Here is an 18,203-nt window from a genome sequence, read left to right as displayed (position 1 = left end):
TTTTCGTATTTTTTATAGAGATGGGGTTTCACCATGTTGGCCAGGCTGGTTTCAAACTCCTAACCTCAAGTGATCTGCTCACCTCGGCCTCCCAAAGTGCTAGGATTACAGGCGTAAGCCACCGCGCCTGGCCAACAAGTCTTTGATTGCCCATCACCACCTCTATTGCAACCACCCCCAGCTGTGTCCATCCTGGAGTTGCCAGCATTCTAGATCTGATGCACCCTTCGAAGTGCCCACGGAGGCACAGAGAGGGCAAGCCACTTGTTACACTCCATGGTAGTGGTGGAGCCCTCAGTATAACCACCGTACCCCTCTGCCTGACCATGACCTGTCACTGCTTACCACGTTGTGAAACTGGGTTGCTGTGAGAGACAGAGGTGGTAGTGTGAGATAGCCAAAAGCGTGTTTCAGATCCAAGTTGAAATAACTTGCTTGGGTTCATTCAAATCCCAGCCTGGCCCCTACTTTGTCATTTGTCCACCATAAGACCTGGGCCAAGTCATGCAGCCCTGTGATCTCTCAGCCCAGTCCCCTCTATGCGGGTATCAACCCTGTGGTTTCCCAGAGGACAACAGCAAGCCCTAGAAAGGCTTTTCAGAGTACAAGCCACGCCCTTCACCTTGATTTTCCTGATCAGACTCCAACAAATATTTCTAGCTTTATCCTTCTCCACTGCAGAAAACTGGGGGCTGCTCAAAATATAATTTTTTAAATTTTTCTAAGCCAAGGGGCCAAGCCGGAAATATAAGTGAAACATTTTTTTTGTTTGTTTGTTTGTTTGTTTTTTGAGACGGAGTCTCGCTCTGTCGCCCAGGCTGGAGTGCAGTGGCGTCGGCTCACTGCAAGCTCCGCATCCTGGGTTTACGCCATTCTCCTGCCTCAGCCTCCTGAGTAGCTGGGACTACAGGCGCCCGCCACCGCGCCCGGCTAATTTTTTGTATTTTTAGTAGAGACGGGGTTTCACCGTGGTCTGGATCTCCTGACCTTGTGATCCGCCTGCCTCGGCCTCCCAAAGTGCTGGGATTACAGGCGTGAGCCACCGCGCCCGGCCAAGTGAAACATTTTTAATGGAGAGCATGGATCCCAAAAAGAGGGGCCCTCTGCTACTTGGCCAGTTGTGCCAGGAAGGCTTGTAGTTCTGCTGCCAGATCCCTTTTTTTTCTCTTTCTTTCTTTCTTTCTTTCTGAGAGAAGCCAGAAATGCAACTTAAAAAAAAAAAAAAAAAAAGCAAACTGCCTGGTTTGTAACAGTAGGCAACTGATTCAAACATTTAAAACATATCGTGGGTGAAATTTTAAAAAGCCTGTGGACCAGATTCAGCCCTGATCTGTCACTCCTGCCCTGAGCCTGCACATACACTGTTCCCTGTGTTCACACACCAGGAGGCATTCAAGGGCAGGCCCAGATGTGCCTTACTCTAGGTCCCAGTGTGGCCTAGGGATTTGCTGAGTGAAAATGGCCCTACATCTGCTATGCACCCTCCTCCAGGACTTGCATATGCTGTTCCCCTTGCCTGAAATGTTCTTTTCCATAAGTACCAAGTTTCCACCAACTTTGAAAACTACAGGGTTGGCAGGGCACGGTGGCTCATGCCTGTAATTGCAGCACTTTGGGAGACCAAGGTGGGTGGATTACTTGAGATCAGGAGTTCGAGACCAGCCTGGCCAACATGGCGAAACTCTGTCTCTACTAAAAATACAAAAATTAGCCATGTATGGTGGCGCTACACCTGTAATTTCAGCTCCTTGGGAGGCTGAGGCAGGAGAATCGCTTGGACCTGGGTAGCGGAGGTTGCAGTGAGCCGAGATTGTGCCATTGCACTCTAACCTGGAGAAGAAAATGAGACTCTGTCTCCAAAAAAAAAAGAAAGAAAAGATACAGCTCTTCTATGAAGAATTCTCTCCTCACTAGGGCAGTCATCACTCCCTCCTTGGACTGCCCCAGCCCCTGCACCTCTCTTGCTCTCCTAGACACAACCATTGGAGCTGGGGTTGTGTGTGCCCACCACCAAACTGGGAGCCTCATGAGGACAAGGCCTTTGTCTCACTCACTCTGGGGCCCCAGCATCACCAGAGCTCAGGGTCAGGTATACAGTTAGCCACAGTGGGCATATGTGTTGGACTAATTGAAGTCCCAATTTTCCCCACTATGCTGGCTCCTCAGGCCCTATGAAGGTAACAAGACACAGTACCATCCCCTCCATCTTGAACCTAGAACTCAGAGCTAAGGAAAGCTGCTCTCCTGGGTCAGCAACTCACTGAAAATCAAGAGGGCCATGAAAAGTACTTTATTGAGGTAACTGGGAATACAAGATATCTGTCCCTAGCCCTAGCCTCAGCCCCTCCTCAGTACAGTCTCATGGGTGGAAAAGACCAGGCTTCCGGACTGCTCTGGGCCACTACCCAGGAGAGGCTGGGCGGTGGGGAAGCAGGGCAGGGGCTCCAGTCCAGGACAGAGGTTCGGGGCAACAGGGGTGATGAAGGCTGAGGCAGGGGCTGAGGGAGGCCAACCCCCCAGGGCCGAGGAGGGGGTGGCGTGGCTACCAGCCAGATGCTTTTTAGCAAGTCAAACGCTGTTGGAGGACCCCAGGCTGTTCCAGATGGCGAAGACAGTGAGGGAAAGTATGGTGGCCAGGGACCTCTTGGTGGTGCCATACTCCCCCTGTGCGCAGTGGGCATGCTGGAGGTGTAGGGCATGGGGAAGGTGAACTCCTTTGTCCCTTGTTGCTTCCTTTGCCTCCCCTCCTCTGGGACTTGATCAGGGCTATTGATCCAGAAGGGTGTCATCTTTCTCTCAGAGACCCCAGGCTTGGCCCCTGGCACAGAGAAAGAAGCATAGAGGCCAGCTGAGCTAGAGTCGACAAAGGGAAGGGGAGTACAGGGGCAGGAGCGAGGCTCACCTGGCAAGGGTGGCTGGCAGCCCCGAAGCACCAGTGCAAGGTCAGGCACACAACCATGACAGGCCTGCAAGGTACGCACGATGGCATCCCTGGCATCCTGAATCAGGTTCCTCCGGGGGAAGGCCTGTGGCAAACTCAGCTGACACGGCAGCTCTGCCAGCAGCTGCCCCACGCCAGGCAACTCTGGGGAACTGGGTGGGCCTGGGCCCGAACCTCCAGGCATCTGGTTCTCTTTGTCCCTGGATTGTGGGGCTATTTCCTGGGCCCTGCCTGGGCTTGGGGAGGGCTTGGCGGGGAGTGTGGGGCTGCCTGGCACCAGTGTCCCACTGCTAAGCAGCCTTGCAACATCTAGGGATTTCACCTCGTGATTGAAGAGACCCCGATGCTCCCGGCTCAGCCGGCCCTGGGTTATGACCACGAGCTTGGAGGCAGTAGGGACCACAGGTGGATCCCGAATGGCCACAGGAGGATCGTGATGGGCTAATGGCCGGCGGCTGCCCACCAGGGCCTTGTTACGTTCTCGCCTAGTCTTCCGACGGCGGACACGACCAGGTTTCTCAGGCTGCTGAAAAGGTTGGGAGACTGGTCCCCGGGTATCCATGGTGTCCTGGAATATAAAGATAGGGTGGCCATCAGCATGCAGATAAGTCAAGGGGAGTAGCAAAGTGAATAGGGAGGGCCAGGCGCGGTGGCACATGCCTGTAATACCAACACTGGGGTAGGCCGAGGTGGGTGGATCACTTGAGGTCAGGAGTTCAAGACCAGCCTAGCCAACATGGCAAAACCCTGTCTTTACTAAAAATACAAAAATTGGCCAGGCGCAGTGGCTCACACTTGTAATCCTAGTACTTTGGGAGGCTGAGGCAGGTGGATCAACTGAGGTCAGGAGTTCGAGACCAGCCTGGCCATGGTGAAACCCTGTCTCTACTAAAAATAGAAAAATTAGCCAGATTGGCGTGAACCCGGGAGGCGGAGCTTGCAGTGAGCTGAGATCCGGCCACTGCACTCCAGCCTGGGCGACAGAGCGAGACTCCGTCTCAAAAAAAAAAAAAAAAAATTAGCCAGACATGGTGGCACGCACCTGTAATTCCAGCTACTCAGGAGGCTGAGGCAGGAGAATCACTTGAACCCAGGAGGCGGAGGTTGCAGTGAGTTGAGATCATGCCACTGTACTCCAGCCTGGGCGACAGAGCGAGATTCTGTCTCAAAAAAAAAAAAAAGGCTGGGCGCGGTGGCTCAAGCCTGTAATCCCAGCACTTTGGGAGGCCAAGACGGGTGGATCACGAGGTCAGGATATCGAGACCATCCTGGCTAACACGGTGAAACCCCGTCTCTACTTAAAAAATACAAAAAAAAACTAGCCAGGCGAGGTGGCGGGTGCCTGTAGTCCCAGCTACTACGGGAGGCTGAGGCAGGAGAATGGCGTAAACCCGGGAGGCGGAGCTTGCAGTGAGCTGAGATCCGGCCACTGCACTCCAGCCTGGGCGACAGAGCGAGACTCCGTCTCAAAAAAAAAAAAAAAAAAAAAAAATATATATATATATATAGCTTGGTGTGGTGGTGCACACCTGTAATCTCAGCTACTCAGGAGGCTGAAGCAGGAGGCTGAGGCAGAAGAATCACTTGAAACCAGAAGGCAGAGGTTGCAGTGAGTCAAGATTGTGCCACTGCACTTCAGTCTGGGCAACAAAGTGAGACTCCATCTCAAAAACAAAACAAAACAAAACAAAAAAACAAGTGAATAGGGAGATGTTTTGGGGTGAGGTGGGAATACTATTTAGGGTGACCAGATGAGGCCAGGCACGGTGGCTCACATCTGTAATCCTAGCACTTTGGGAGGCTGAGGCGGGAGTATCGCTTGAGGCCAGGAGTTCAAGACCAACCTGAGCAGCAAAGCGAGACCCTCGTCTCTACAGAAAATAAAAATAAAATTAGCTGGACGATGCCAGGTGCGGTGGCTCATGCCTGTAATCCCAGTACTTTGGGAGGCCGAGGCAAGCAGATCACCTGAGACCATGAGTTCGAGACCAGCCTGGCCAACATGTCGAAACCTCGTCTCTACTAAAACACAAAAATTAGCTGCATGTGATGGTGCGTGCCTGTAATCCCAGCTACTCGGGAGGCTGAGGCAGGAGAATCGCTTTAACCCAGGAGATGGAGGTTGCAGTGAGCCGAGATTGTGCCACTGCACGATAAACCTGGGCAACAGAGTGAGACTCTGTCTCAAAAAAAAAAGAAAAAGAAAAAGAAAAAAATTTGCTGGGATTCCATGGCCCACACCTGTAGTCCCAGCTACTAGGGAAACTGAGGTGGGAGGATCCCTTGAGCCCAGGAGTTGGAGGTTACACTGAGGTATGATTGCACCACTGTGCCCCAGCCTAGGCAAGAGAGTGAGACCTTGTCTCTCAAAAGAGAGAGAGAAGATGAGAGAAAATAAGTGAGCAGAGAGAGATTGGAAAAGGTTTGGTCAGATAAGGAATCACAGGGGTAGGATGAAGTCGAAGGAATCACTGCTAATGGGAAGAGAAGCCAGGAAATAGAGAAAGGCTATTAGGAACAGGGACATGGGGAAACAGTTAAAAGATGGAGGGTGGGGGCCAGGCGCAGTGGCTCACGCCTGTAGTCCCAACACTTTGGGAGGCCAAGGTGGGTGGATCATTTGAGGTCAGGAGTTGGAGACCAGCCTGGCCATCATGTGAAACTCCGCCTCTACTAAAAATACAAAAATTAGCCGGGCGTTGTGGTGAATGCCTGTAATCTCACCTACTCAGGAGGCTGAGGCAGGAGAATCACTTGAAATCGGGAGACGGAGGTTGCAGTGAGCCGAGATCGCGCCACTGCACTCCAGCCTGGCGGACACAACAAGACTCAGTCTCAAAAAAAAGAAAGAAAGAAAAAAAAAAAAGGATGGAGGGTGGCGAACGGGTCATGAGATTGGAGGGATCTGGGGTACCAGAAAGGGATTCTGGACGGAGAAATCCAGGAGTATACGAGGTACAGGGGAATACATAAAGTGGAAAGAGATGGTAGACTAAAAGAAACAGGAGAGGGAGAGCGGCAAGAGAAGTCCAGCGAGCCTGAGAAAACCTCGAGAGAACAGAAAGGGAGACAGAGGCGCAATCAGGGACAGGGCCTGATCACAAAGGAAGGGCCTAGGGTAGGAGAGGAAGCATGGTGACCAGCCGTGGTTAGGGCAGGGGTCGCAGAGTGAAGGAAGTGGGGTATGGTTGGTAGGAGCTGGGTAGGGGAAGTGCACGTCTCCTGCCCCAACGAACCCCGGCCCTTCCCACTTCACGTACCTGTGGGGCGCAATGGCTTCTTTTCCGCGGTGACCCCAGCTCTCAAAGCCACCTGGCTCTGTTCCGGGCCTCGGGCACCCCTACACGCATGCGCGTGCCCTTTCCATGCCCTTTGGCTTCGTAGCTCTGAGAGGACGGAAACCCAGAGGCGCGTGCCAGAGAAGTGCCGGTTACAGCCCCGCCCCTACCAGCCTCAATTTCAGAACTCTCCCTTTCTTGGTTTTAGCACCTCCCATCCACCAATTGGCTGTGAGGTTCACTAGGTCCGCCCCCTTCCTGAATGCTGATTGGTTCCGATAGCTATCGGCGGTCTTTAGGGGGCTGGTTGAAACCAGGCGTGCCAAGCGGAAGAAGGGTCATGGTAGCCCCCATGCACAGCAGTCCCCCAAGCAGCCACAGACATATTCCCTAGAAAACTTATATAGTTGGCCCGGCGTGGTGGGTCACGCCTGTAATCCCAGCACTTTGGGAGGCAGAGGCAGGTGGCTGGCTTGAGCCCAAGAGTTCAAGACCACCCTGGACAACATAGGGAGACCCTGACTACAAAAAATAAATTAGTGTTGGGCGCGGTGGCTCACGCCTGTAATCCCAGCACTTTGGAAGGCCAAAACGGGCAGATCACGAGGTCAGGAGATCGAGACCATCCTGGCTAACACGGTGAAACCCCGTCTCTACCAAAAATACAAAAACTTAGCCAGGCATGGTGGCAGGCGCCTGTAGTCCCAGCTACTCGGGAGGCTGAGGCAGGAGAATGGCGTGAACCCGGGAGACGGAGCTTGCAGTGAGCCGAGATCGCACCACAGCACTCCAGCCTGGGCAACAGAGCGAGACTCCATCTCTAAATAAATAAATAAATAAATAAATAAATAAATAAATAAATAAGCTGGGCGCAGTGGTGCGTGCCTGTGTGCCCAGCTACTTGGGAGGCTGATGCAGGAGGATCGCTTAAGACTAGGAGGTGGAGGCAGCAGTGAGCCATGATCAGACCCCTGCACTCCAGCCTGAGGGAAAGGGCAAGACTCCCTAAAAGAGAAAAAATTAGGCCGGGTGCGATGGCTCACGACTATATATCCAGCGACTCAGGAGGCTGGGGCAGGAGAATTGCTTGAATCTGGGAAGTGGAGGTTGCAGTGAGCTGAGATAGCACCACCGCACTCTAGACTGGGCAACAGAATAAGAGTCCATCTCAAAAAAAGTTAGTATAGTGTTGTGATTCATAGCTAGGCTTGGTTTAAATGCCCAAAGTGGCACAATTGGGCTGTGTGACCTTGGAAACGTTTGTAACTGGTCAGACTTAGTTTTCTGATCTGTAAAATGGGATTGGTAATAAAACTAGCTTCCTCATTTGGTTGCTAGAAGGATAAACTAGACCAATATGTCTAACTTGAAATGGGCCTGGTGAATGAAGAATGCCTGGAAGCTTTGTTTCTCACCAAGTTTTGCTTCAGGAACTGCTCCAATTTATCTGTCTACACTTGTCCCCTCAGACTTTACTTAAAAATTTTTTTTTCTCAGCTGGGCACAGTGGCTCACGCCTGTAATCCCAGCACTTCGGGAGGCCAAGGTGGGTAGATCATGAGGTCAGGAGATCGAGACCATCCTGGCTAACACAGTGAAACCTCATCTCTACTAAAAATACAAAAAATTAGCCGGGTGGCACACGCCTGTAGTCCCACATACTTGGGAGGCTGAGGCAGGAGAATCACTTGAATCCGGGAGGCAGAGGTTGCAGTGAGCCGAGATCACGCCATTGCACTCCAGCCTGGGCGACAGAGCGAGACTCTACCTCAAAAAAAAGAAAAAAAAATTATCTCTCTTTTTTTGCTTTTTTTTTTTTTGAGACAGAGTCTTGCTCTGTTGCCCAGGCTGGAGTGCAGTGGCACTCTCGGCTCACTGTAAGCTCCGTCTCCTGGGTTCACACCCTTCTCCTGGCTCAGCCTCCCCAGTAGCTGGGACTACAGAGGCCCACCACCACGACTGGCTAATTTTTTTGTTTTATTAGTAGAGACGGGGTTTCACCATGTTAGCCAGGATGGTCCCGATCTCCTGACCTCGTGATCTGCCCATCTTGGCCTCCCAAAGTGCTGGGATTACAGGCGTGAGCCACCGTGCGCGGCCAAAAATTTCTCTCTTATTAAACCACTGACTTGAAGGCATAATTATGACTTCTTTTCTTTTCTTTTTGAGATGGAATTTCAATCTGTCACCCAGGCTGGAGTGCAGTGGCACAATCTCGACTGATTGCAACCTCCACCTCCCGGGTTCAAGCTATTCTCCTGCCTCAGCCTCCCAGGTAACTGGGACTACAGGCATAGACCACCATGCCCAGCTAATCTTCGTTTTTTTTTGAGACGGAGTCTCGTGCTCTGTCTCCTAGGCTGGAGTACAGTGGCACAATCTCAGCTCTCGGCTCACTGCAAGCTCTGCCTCCCGGGTTCACGCCATTCCCCTGCCTCAGCCTTGCGTAAGCTGGGACTAGAGGTGCATGCCACCACGCCTGGCTAATTTTTTGTATTTTTAGTAGAGACGGGGTTTCGCCATGTTAGCCAGGATGGTCTCAAACTCCTGACCTCGTGATCCGCCTGCCTCGGCCTCCCAAAGTGCTGAGATTACAGATGTGAGCCACCGCGCCTGGCCTAATCTTTGTATTTTTTAATAGAGATGGGGTTTTGCTATGTTGGTCAGGCTGGTCTCGAACTCCTGACCTCAAGTGATCCGCCCACTTCAGCCTCCCAAAGTACCAGGATTACAGGAGTGAGCCACTGTGCCTGGCTGATTATGACTTCTTTTTTGGAGACAGGGACTCACTCTGTCACCCAACCTGGAGTGCAGTGACACAATCATGGCCCACTGCTGCCTCATCTCCCGGGTTCAAGCAATCCTCCCACCTCAGCCTCCCAACCTCCCAAGTAACTGGGACTACAGGCACTTACCTTTTTTTTTTTTTTTTTTCTTGAGACAGGGTCTCACCTGGCTCCCTCAGACTTTGTTTGTTTATGTAATTAAGACAGAGTCTCGCAGTGTCACCCAAGCTGGGCCACTGTATCGCCCTGGCTGGGCTGCAGTGGCACCATCTCAGCTCACTGCAACCTCTGCCTCCCAGACTCAAGCGATTATCCTGCCTCAGCCTCCCAAGTAGCTGGGACTACAGGTGTGTGCCACCATGCCCAGCTAATTTTTTTTTTTTTTTTTAGTAGAGATGGGGTTTCGCCATATTGACCAGGCTGGTTGACCTCAAATGATCTGCCCATGTCAGCCTCCCAAAGTGCTGGAATTACAGGCATGAGCCTCCATGCCGGTCTCCCTCACACTTTAAAATCAAGCTATTCCACGATATTCCCCCTGCCTAAAAAGAAAGTGATTACCTGTGTCATTTCTTTCTGCTTGCCCAGCCTTCATTATCTTTCAGACCCAGCTGAGATACTACTCCTAGGAAACCCATAGTCCTCAGAGTCCTTCTCCTCTTCCTCCCCAGAGGTTCCTGTCTCAAACACAACTTTGACACCTGTACACCTTTGTATCTGGATCTGTCTCCCTGAATACACTGGAACAAGGTCAGGAGCTCACCCACTCATTTCCTATTGATTCAGCAAGTACTTGTGGAACAACCACTGTGTGCCCAGCCCGTTCCAGGGAAGTGGATTGAAAAAGAACATAAACACAATGAATAACACTCATCTCTGTCTCAGTATCAATCCACCTCGAAGGAATAAATACATGGGAAGGTCCCACCTGGAGTGGGGCTACAAGAACATGACCAGGACGTTTAGCGGGGAGTGAGACCCCCACCTGGTCCCAGAGAAGAGGGAGATCTGAGAAGACACTGAGGTCTGAGATTAATTTGGGGCGGCTTTCGGGGAGAGGCGCGACCCTAGGTGGCCTTGGTTGTGGATGTAGGTTTCAGAGCTCAGACACACCCAGTTGGCCTGTGGGTTTAGAGAGGGGTGTAGAGGCTGCAGATCTGCAAGATGATCTGCCGGAGGGACGCCAGACTGGACCTGAGCCCTGGAGGCGTCTCTAATTTCCTTTCTCTTTCTGCACCTTCTTCTACCCTCCACGCAGGTCCACGCAGGTCCTATGGTGTCTTGAATGCAAAGATACGTAGTTTATATGTTACGCCGCGCGCGCGCGCACACACACGGTGTTTTGAGTAGGGGTCCTGTGATGTCTTGAATGCAAAGATATGTACTTTAGATTTTTTTTTTTTTTTTTTTGAGACGGAGTCTCGCTCTGTCGCCCAGGCTGGCGTGCAGTGGCGCGATCTCGGCTCACTGCAAGCTCCGCCTCCCGGGTTCACGCCATTCTCCTGCCTCAGCCTCCCGTAGTAGCTGGGACTACAGGCGCCCGCCACCAAGCCGGGCTAATTTTTTGTATTTTTAGTAGAGACGGGGTTTCACCGTGTTAGCCAGGATGGTCTCGATCTCCTGATCTCGTGATCCGCCCGCCTCGGCCTCCCAAAGTGCTGGGATTACAGATTACATGCTTGAGCCACCGCGCCCGGCCGTACTTTAGATCTTTAGATTTTAACACACACACGTACACACACACACACACACACACACACACACAGTGTTTTGAGTAGGGGAAGCCCACGAGCAGATAGGCTCACTAAAGCCCTGGCGCTGCCTTAGAGTGGCTCCTTAGAACGGAGCCTCGAATTTTTACGTTTTGTCATCTTCCTTTTCTGTCCCCCACATCAGTAGAAAATGGGAGCGTCCCCTCCTAGCCAGGTGCATTCGAGCCACCCCTTCAAGGGAATCCAAGAATGGACTCGTCCACTCTCTCCCCTCCCCCACCACGTGAATGGGCCCCCCGCCCCTCCGCCCCCCCGCAACAGTAGGTGGTCCCTTCCGCACATTTCGCTCTGTGCAGCAAATGGTTTCTTCCCATTTGCTAGAAAGACGGCTAGATCTTCCCGCCCACTCTCGACTCTTCAGGTAGTTCGCCCCTCCCCGTGGCCGGTGGGTGGTTTCTCCCTCCTCCCCGCCTCGGGAGCTGGATGGTCTAGCCTCTCCCTCCCCCCATCCCGTGCCGGGTGCGCGGCCTGGGAGTCCGCCGCCCGAGCGGGAAGCGCCGGGCGAGCCCACTGCGCGGCCATCGTGGGGGAAGCGAAGGTTCCTGATTCCGAAGGTTTCTGTCCCTGGAGAGGAGGCGGCGCCCTGTATCGGCCTTCGTCCTCCGCGGGTGTGCTATCGTTGGGACGGTCCTTTGTTGCCTCGAGGGGGAGGAGTGGGCGTGGCGGAGCCAGCTCGGTCTGGAACACTCCCGGGCCGACCCGACTCGCTCATCCTGCAGGAGCTGCGGCGCCAAGATGAGCCGAGAGGAGAACCCAGCCAGCAAGCCCACGCCGGTGCAGGACGTACAGGGCGACGGGCGCTGGATGTCCCTGGTGAGCGTTCCCACCTGGGATATTGAGGAGTCCTGGGGGCGGGGGGCGGGGGGCGGGGGTGGCTCAGGAGAACGGCTGGTTCGTGCCACTCTCACTACCTGATTGGGAAACTGAGAGCAGTTGGGGAGGCGCTGCCTAAGGGAACAGGGCGGGGTGGGCCCAGGAGCGTGCGTGCCATTGACTCCCTCTCGCGCGCTCCCGCAGCACCATCGGTTCGTGGCTGACAGCAAAGATAAAGAACCCGAAGTCGTCTTCATCGGGGACTCCTTGGTCCAGCTAATGCACCAGTGCGAGGTGAGGGCAGTCCCTCTCTCCCTGCCCCATCCAGCCCTGTGCCCATGCTGACACATCTGGACCAGAACCCCGGCCAGGTGGGGTATTATGGGAGTACCCAGATTGGCCTGAGGCAGCCTGAGGCTACGAGAATCTTGGTGTAAGGTGCAACATTCTATTGAGAAGAAATTGTATGCCCTGGTTTTATCAGATTGGATTTGTGTATAATGTACCAAGACCTAAAATAAGGTTTTCCTGCCATAGGCTTGCCTAAAGTGAGGCTCTTTCTTGTTTGCTTTAAGCAGTGCGAAGCCCTGATGGGTTTACACAAAGCTATAGTCACTTTACAGGAAGTGAAGGTCAACTCTAATGGCACTCCACAAAAAGGACTCAATCATAATAATATCTTTCCACAAAGCATGTCCAACTGTAATGGCTTTCATCAAAATAAGTTTCAACTGTAATACCGTTGGTTCAATGCATGGCTCAAACAGACTGGATTTTCATAGTGAGTCTTGCTTCTGTGGGGCTTGGTTTATTTTGTTTGTTGGTTGGTTGGTTTTTGAGACAGGGTCTTGCTCTGTCACACAGGCTGGCTTGCAGTGGTATGATCTCTGTGCACTTCAACCTCTGCCTCCTGGGCTCAAGCGATCCTCCCACCTAAGCCTCCTGAGTAGCTGGGACTACCGGTGTCCACCACCATGCACCCGGCTAATTTTTGTAGAGATAGGGTTTTGCCCTGTTGCGCGGGTTGGTCTTGAACTCCTGGGCTCAAGCAGTCCACCCACCTCAGCATGAGCCACAGAGCCTGGGGCTTGGTTTAAAGTGAGACTCTAGGCCAGGTGTGGTGGCTCACACCTATAATCCCAGCACTTTGGGAGGCCGAGGCAGGCGGATGACCTGAGGTCAGGAGTTCGAGACCAGCCTGGCCAACATGGCGAAACCCTGTCTCTACTAACAATACAAAAATTAGCTGGGCACGGTGACACATACCTATAGTCCCAGGTACTTGGGAGGCTGAGGCAGGAGAATCGCTAGAACCCAGAGGCAGAGATTGCAATGAGCTGAGATCACACTACTGCACTCCAGCCTGGGCGACAAGAGTGAAACTCCGTCTCAAAAAATAAATAGGCTGGGCACTGTGGCTCATGCCTGTAATCCCAACACTTTGGGAGGCCGAGGTGGGTGGATCACCTGAGGTCAGGAGTTCGAGACCAGCCTGGCCCACATGGTGAAACCCCCATCTCTACTAAAAAATACAAAAAGTTAGCCGGGGCCGGGCGCGGTGGCTCAAGCCTGTAATCCCAGCACTTTGGGAGGCCGAGGCGGGCGGATCACGAGGTCAGGAGATCAAGACCATCCTGGCTAACACAGTGAAACCCCGTCTCTACTAAAAATACAAAAAACTAGCCGGGCGCGGTGGCGGGCGCCTGTAGTCCCAGCTGCTCGGGAGGCTGAGGCAGGAGAATGGCGTAAACCCGGGAGGCGGAGCTTGCAGTGAGCTGAGATCCGGCCACTGCACTCCAGCCTGGGTGACAGAGCAAGACTCCGTCTCAAAAAAAAAAAAAAAAAAAAGTTAGCCGGGCATGGTGGCATACGCCTATAGTCCCAGCTACTCGGGAGGCTGAGACATGAGAATCGCTTGAACTAGGGAGGCGGAGGTTGCAATGAGCCGAGATAGTGCCACTGCACTCCAGCGTGCATGACAGAGTAAGACTCTGTCTCAAAAATAAAATAACTCTGTCTCAAAAATAAAATGAAAAATAAATAAATAAAAGTTAATAGGTTTCTATAAAGTGAGGTTCAGCCATGCTGGAGTTTTGCTCCAGGTGAAATTTTAAGACTGCTTCCATGAAGTAAGATTCTTCCATAATGGCATTCGGTTAACACCTGGACAGAGGGGGATGGTCCATGGGGACAGTGCCCTTGTGCCCATACCATTTCTTGTCCACAGATCTGGCGGGAGCTCTTTTCTCCTCTGCACGCACTTAACTTTGGCATCGGTGGTGATGGCACACAGCATGTACTGTGGCGGCTGGAGAATGGGGAGCTGGAACACATCCGGCCCAAGGTGAGCGGGGCTTGGGTGGGGCTCTAAAACATGTTTTGGCTGCCCCCTCACCGCTGCTTCATGTCTCTTTTCCCACAGATTGTGGTGGTCTGGGTGGGCACCAACAACCACGGACACACAGCAGAGCAGGTGACTGGTGGCATCAAGGCCATTGTGCAACTGGTGAATGAGCGGCAGCCCCAGGCCCGGGTTGTGGTGCTGGTGAGAGGCTGGGAGGGTGGGAAAGGAAGAATGGCAGTGGTCTGGGACCCCCTCAGATACAGCCACAGTTGGCACGGTTCTGGGCAACTTGACATAGAGCAGTGGCTTTCAGGCAGAATCTCACATTGGAGCTTGCTGCACCCTTCAGAGTGGCTATGGTTGCAAATGTGCTCAGAGACCTGTTAGCCTTTTTTGCCCAGGGATGGCTTGAGACTTTGGGGGTATTGAAAAACTAAAAAACGGTTGGGCACGGTGGCTCGTGCCTGTAATCCGAACACTTTGGGAGGCCAAGGTGGGAGGATAACCTGAGGTCAGGAGTTTGAGACCAGCCTGGCCAACGTGGCAAAACCCTGTCTCTACTAAAAATACAAAAATTAGCTGGGCATGCTGGCATGCGCCTGTAATCCCAGTTACTTGGGAGGCTAAGGCAGGAGAATCACTTGAACCTGGGAGGCGGAGGTTACAGTGAGCCGAGATCACGCCATTGCATTCCAGCCTGGGCAACAGAGCGAGACTCCGTCTCAAAAACAAAAAGAAGGCCAAGGCGGGTGGATCACGAGGTCAGGAGATCGAGACCATCCTGGCTAACACGGTGAAACCCCATCTCTACTAAAAATACAAAAAATTAGCTGGGTGCGGTGGCGGGTGCCTGTAGTCCCAGCTACTCAGGAGGCTGAGGCAGGAGAATGGTGTGAACCTGAGAGGCGGAGCTAGCAGTAAGTGGAGATCATGCCACTGCACTCTAGCTTGGGCGACAGAGAGAAACTGTCTCGAAAAAAGAAAAATTCAAAAATGGTTGGGCATGGTGGCTCCTGCCTGTAATCCCAGCACTTTGAGAAGCTGAGGTGGGAGGATCGCTTGAGCCCAGGAGTTCAAGACCAGCCTGGGATGTAGCAAGACATTGTCTCTACTAAAAATTGTTAAAAATTAGCTGGGCGTGGCTGGGCGCAGTGGCTCATGCCTGTAATCCCAGAACTTTGGGAGGCCGAGGCGGGCAGATCATGAGGTCAGGAGATCGAGACCATCCTGGCTAACATGGTGAAACCCCGTTTCTACTAAAACATACAAAAAACTAGCCGGGCGAGGTGGCACACGCCTGTAGTCCCACATACTTGGGAGGCTGAGGCAGCAGAATGGAGTGAACCCGGGAGGCAGAGCTTGCCGTGAGCTGAGATCGCGCCACTGCACTCCAGCCTGTGCGACAGAGCAAGACTCCGTCTCAAAAAGAAAAAAAAAATTAGTTGGGCATGGACTGGGCGCAGTGGCTCATGCCTGTACTCCTAGCACTTTGGGAGGCTGAGGCGGGCGGATCACCTGGGGTTGGAAGTTCAAGACCAGCCTGACCAAATGTGGAGAAATCCCACTAAAAATACAAAATTAGCCGGGCGTGGTGGCACATGCTTGTAATGCCGGCTACTCGGGAGGCTAAGGCAGGAGAATCGCTTGAACCCAGGAGGCGGAGGTTGGGGTGAGCCAAGATCGCACTATTGCACTCCGGCCTGGGCAACGAGTGAAACTCTGTCTCAAAAAAAAAAAAAAAAAGGCCAGGTGCGATGGCTCACTCCTGTAATCCTACCACTTTGGGAGGCCGAGGCGGGCAGATCACAAGGTCAGGAGATCGAGACCATCCTGGCTAACACAGTGAAACCCCGTCTCTACTAAAAATACAAAAAGTTAGCTGGGTGTGGTGGTGGGTGCCTGTAGTCCCAGCTACTCGGGAGGCTGAGGCAGAAGAATGACATGAACCCGGGAGGCGGAGCTTGCAGTGAGCCCAGATCGCGCCACTGCATCCAGCCTGGGCAACAGAGCCAGATTCCGTCTCAAAAAAAAGAAAAAAGAAAAAAAGAAAAATAGCTGACTATGATGGTGTGCAAAACCTGTAACCCCAGCTACTTGGGAGGCTAAAGGGGAAGGATCACTTGAGCCCAGGAATTCAAGGTAACAGTGAGTTGTGATCATGCTACCGCACGCACTCCAGCCTGGGTGACAGAGACCCTGTCTCACCAGAAAACAAAAGAAAAATCCTCAAAAAACCTTGAATAGGCCAAAAGTTGTCAGGCATTCCTGGGGTAAATCTAGGCTTCATCACTTGTGGGTAGCTAAGACATTTCCTCTTCTGAAGGGGGATTGATCCCTTGCCATGAGCCATGATGTTGATATCTTTTATTTATTTATTTTTTTTGAGACAGAGTCTTGCCCTGTTGCCCAGGCCAGAGTGCAGTGGCACAATCTGGGCTCACTGCAGACTTCTCCTCCTGGGTTCAAGCGATTCTTCTGCCTCAGCCTCCAGAGTAGCTGGGACTGCAGATGTGCACCACCACGCCTGGTTAATTTTTGTATTTTTATTTTATTTATTTATTTATTTATTTTTTTGAGACAGAGTCTCGCTCTGTCGCCCAGGCTGGAGTGCAGTGAAGCGATCTCAGCTCGCTGCAAGCTCTGTCTCCCAGGTTCACGCCATTCTCCTGCCTTAGCCTCCCGAGTAGCTGGGACTACAGGCACGCGCCACCACACCCAGCTGGTTTTTTTTTTTTTTGTATTTTTTTAATAGAGATGGGGTTTCACTGTGTTAGTCAGGATAGTCTAGATCTCCTGACCTTGTGATCCACCCACCTTGGCCTCCCAAAGTGCTGGGATTACAGGCGTGAGCCACCACACCTGGCCTAATTTTTGTATTTTTAGTAGAGATGGGGTTTCACTACATTGGCCGGGCTGGTCTTGAACTCCTGACCTCAAGTGATCCACCCACCTCAGCCTCCCAAAGTGCTGGGATTACAGGAGTGAGCAACCGTGCCTCACTTATTTATTTATTTATTTATTTATTATTTTTATTTATAAAGAACAGATTTATTTCTTACATTTCTGGAGGCTGGGAAGTTTAGGATCAAGGGGTCAACATCTGACAGGGGCCTTCTTTCTCAGTCATCCCATGGTGGAAAAAAGGTCAAGAGAGGGGAAGAGAGAGAGAGAGAGACAGAGACAGTACAAGAGAGCCATTTATTTATTTTTTGAGACAGGATCTGGCTCTGTTGCCCAGGCTGGAGTGCGGGTGGCATGATCTAAGCTCACCGCAACCTCTGCTTCCAGGGCTCAAGTGATCCTCCCATCTCAGCGTCCCAAGTGGCTGGGACTACAGGCACACGCCATCATGTCCCGCTAATTTGTGTGTATTTTTGTTAGAGATGGGGTTTCACCATGTTGCCCAGGTTGGTCTCGAACTCCTGGGCTCAAGCGACCCATCCAGCTCTGTCTTGCGTCATGCTGGGATTACAGGCGTGAGCCACTGCACCTGGCCAACGTCAGCGTTTTTCTAAGTGATACTTGGGAAGAGGCTAAAACCCAGAAGTCTCTTGCTAAATGAGAGCTAGGATGTGATATTTAGGAACTACCCTCCTGCCCTCCCCACTTGCCCATCCCTAGTGTTTTCTGCAGCTGGAAACTTCATGGTGTTGGGTGAAGGACAGGTTGGCATAGAGAACAGGATACCCAAATGCTTGTTTCCTTACTACACCTCGTGTTCCTGCTCAGGGTCTGCTTCCGCGAGGCCAGCATCCCAACCCACTTCGGGAGAAGAACCGACGCGTGAATGAGCTGGTACGGGCAGCATTGGCTGGCCATCCTCGGGCCCACTTCCTAGATGCCGACCCTGGCTTTGTGCACTCAGATGGCACCATCAGCCACCATGACATGTATGATTACCTACATCTGAGCCGCCTGGGCTACACACCTGTTTGCCGGGCTCTGCACTCCCTGCTTCTACGTCTGCTGGCCCAAGACCAGGGCCAAGGTGCTCCCCTGCTGGAGCCCGCACCCTAAGCATCCTGCTGCCTTCCCACAACATTAAACTCTCCTTCCTCGGTGAGCTGTTTCCTGCTTTATGGTCAAACCTGTCTGGGTATCTGGGTACCACCACTAGTCCTTATCCTGATCTGTGACCCTGCAGTTCTGCAAGGTTTTTTGTGTAAGACAGGGTGTCTCTCCATCACCCAGGCTAAAGTACAGTGGTGAGACCACAGCCCACTGCAACCTCAACCTCCCAGGCTCAAGTGATCCACCCACCTCAGCCTC

At 52.5% G+C, this 18,203-nt stretch overlaps 2 protein-coding genes across 7 annotated transcripts; one reads left to right on the top strand and one right to left on the bottom strand.

The window, feature by feature from the left end:
* Nucleotides 1-2,267: 2,267 nt before the first annotated feature.
* On the bottom strand, nucleotides 2,268-6,518 carry PRR19 (proline rich 19). 2 transcript variants are annotated; one of them, NM_001194317.2, is given in 3 exon segments: nucleotides 2,268-2,818; nucleotides 2,903-3,509; nucleotides 6,159-6,260. In NM_001194317.2, coding segments are annotated over 2 exon segments (1,071 nt in total). In that variant the 5' UTR covers nucleotides 3,504-3,509; nucleotides 6,159-6,260; the 3' UTR covers nucleotides 2,268-2,348.
* A 4,486-nt stretch (nucleotides 6,519-11,004) lies between these two features.
* PAFAH1B3 (platelet activating factor acetylhydrolase 1b catalytic subunit 3) lies at nucleotides 11,005-17,995 on the top strand. Of its 5 annotated transcripts, none has more exons than XM_015124038.3 (6): nucleotides 11,005-11,138; nucleotides 11,497-11,590; nucleotides 11,795-11,884; nucleotides 13,818-13,934; nucleotides 14,013-14,063; nucleotides 17,664-17,995. In XM_015124038.3, the coding sequence occupies exons 1-6, from the start codon at nucleotides 11,005-11,007 to the stop codon at nucleotides 17,949-17,951; spliced, it is 774 nt and encodes a 257-aa protein (XP_014979524.3). In that variant the 3' UTR covers nucleotides 17,952-17,995. The 5 variants fall into 5 exon arrangements, with proteins under 5 accessions (XP_014979524.3, XP_014979523.3, XP_014979522.3 ...); XM_015124037.3 differs by having other exon boundaries at nucleotides 14,013-14,096; XM_015124036.3 differs by having other exon boundaries at nucleotides 14,013-14,135.
* The last annotated feature ends 208 nt before the right edge of the window (nucleotides 17,996-18,203 follow it).

Source organism: Macaca mulatta, chromosome 19, assembly GCF_049350105.2.
Source record: "Macaca mulatta isolate MMU2019108-1 chromosome 19, T2T-MMU8v2.0, whole genome shotgun sequence".
NCBI lineage: Eukaryota > Metazoa > Chordata > Mammalia > Primates > Cercopithecidae > Macaca > Macaca mulatta.
The sequence above is the reverse complement of the archived record's forward strand: the minus strand, read 5'-3'. Positions and strand labels throughout refer to the sequence as shown.

What these genes read in the sequence shown, in the direction of transcription:
- PRR19 (XM_015124040.3), bottom strand. Translation starts at nt 3,503, where the DNA reads ATGGATACCCGGGGACCAGTCTCCCAACCTTTTCAGCAGCCTGAGAAA. An exon ending in CTGCCAGCCACCCTTGCCAG is followed by an intron (nt 2,819 to 2,902) that starts GTGAGCCTCGCT and finishes TCTCTGTGCCAG; the next exon opens with GGGCCAAGCCTGGGGTCTCT.
- PAFAH1B3 (XM_015124036.3), top strand. Translation starts at nt 11,005, where the DNA reads ATGGGCCCCCCGCCCCTCCGCCCCCCCGCAACAGTAGGTGGTCCCTTC. An exon ending in GCCCACTCTCGACTCTTCAG is followed by an intron (nt 11,139 to 11,496) that starts GTAGTTCGCCCC and finishes CTCATCCTGCAG; the next exon opens with GAGCTGCGGCGCCAAGATGA. An exon ending in TGGAACACATCCGGCCCAAG is followed by an intron (nt 13,935 to 14,012) that starts GTGAGCGGGGCT and finishes CTTTTCCCACAG; the next exon opens with ATTGTGGTGGTCTGGGTGGG.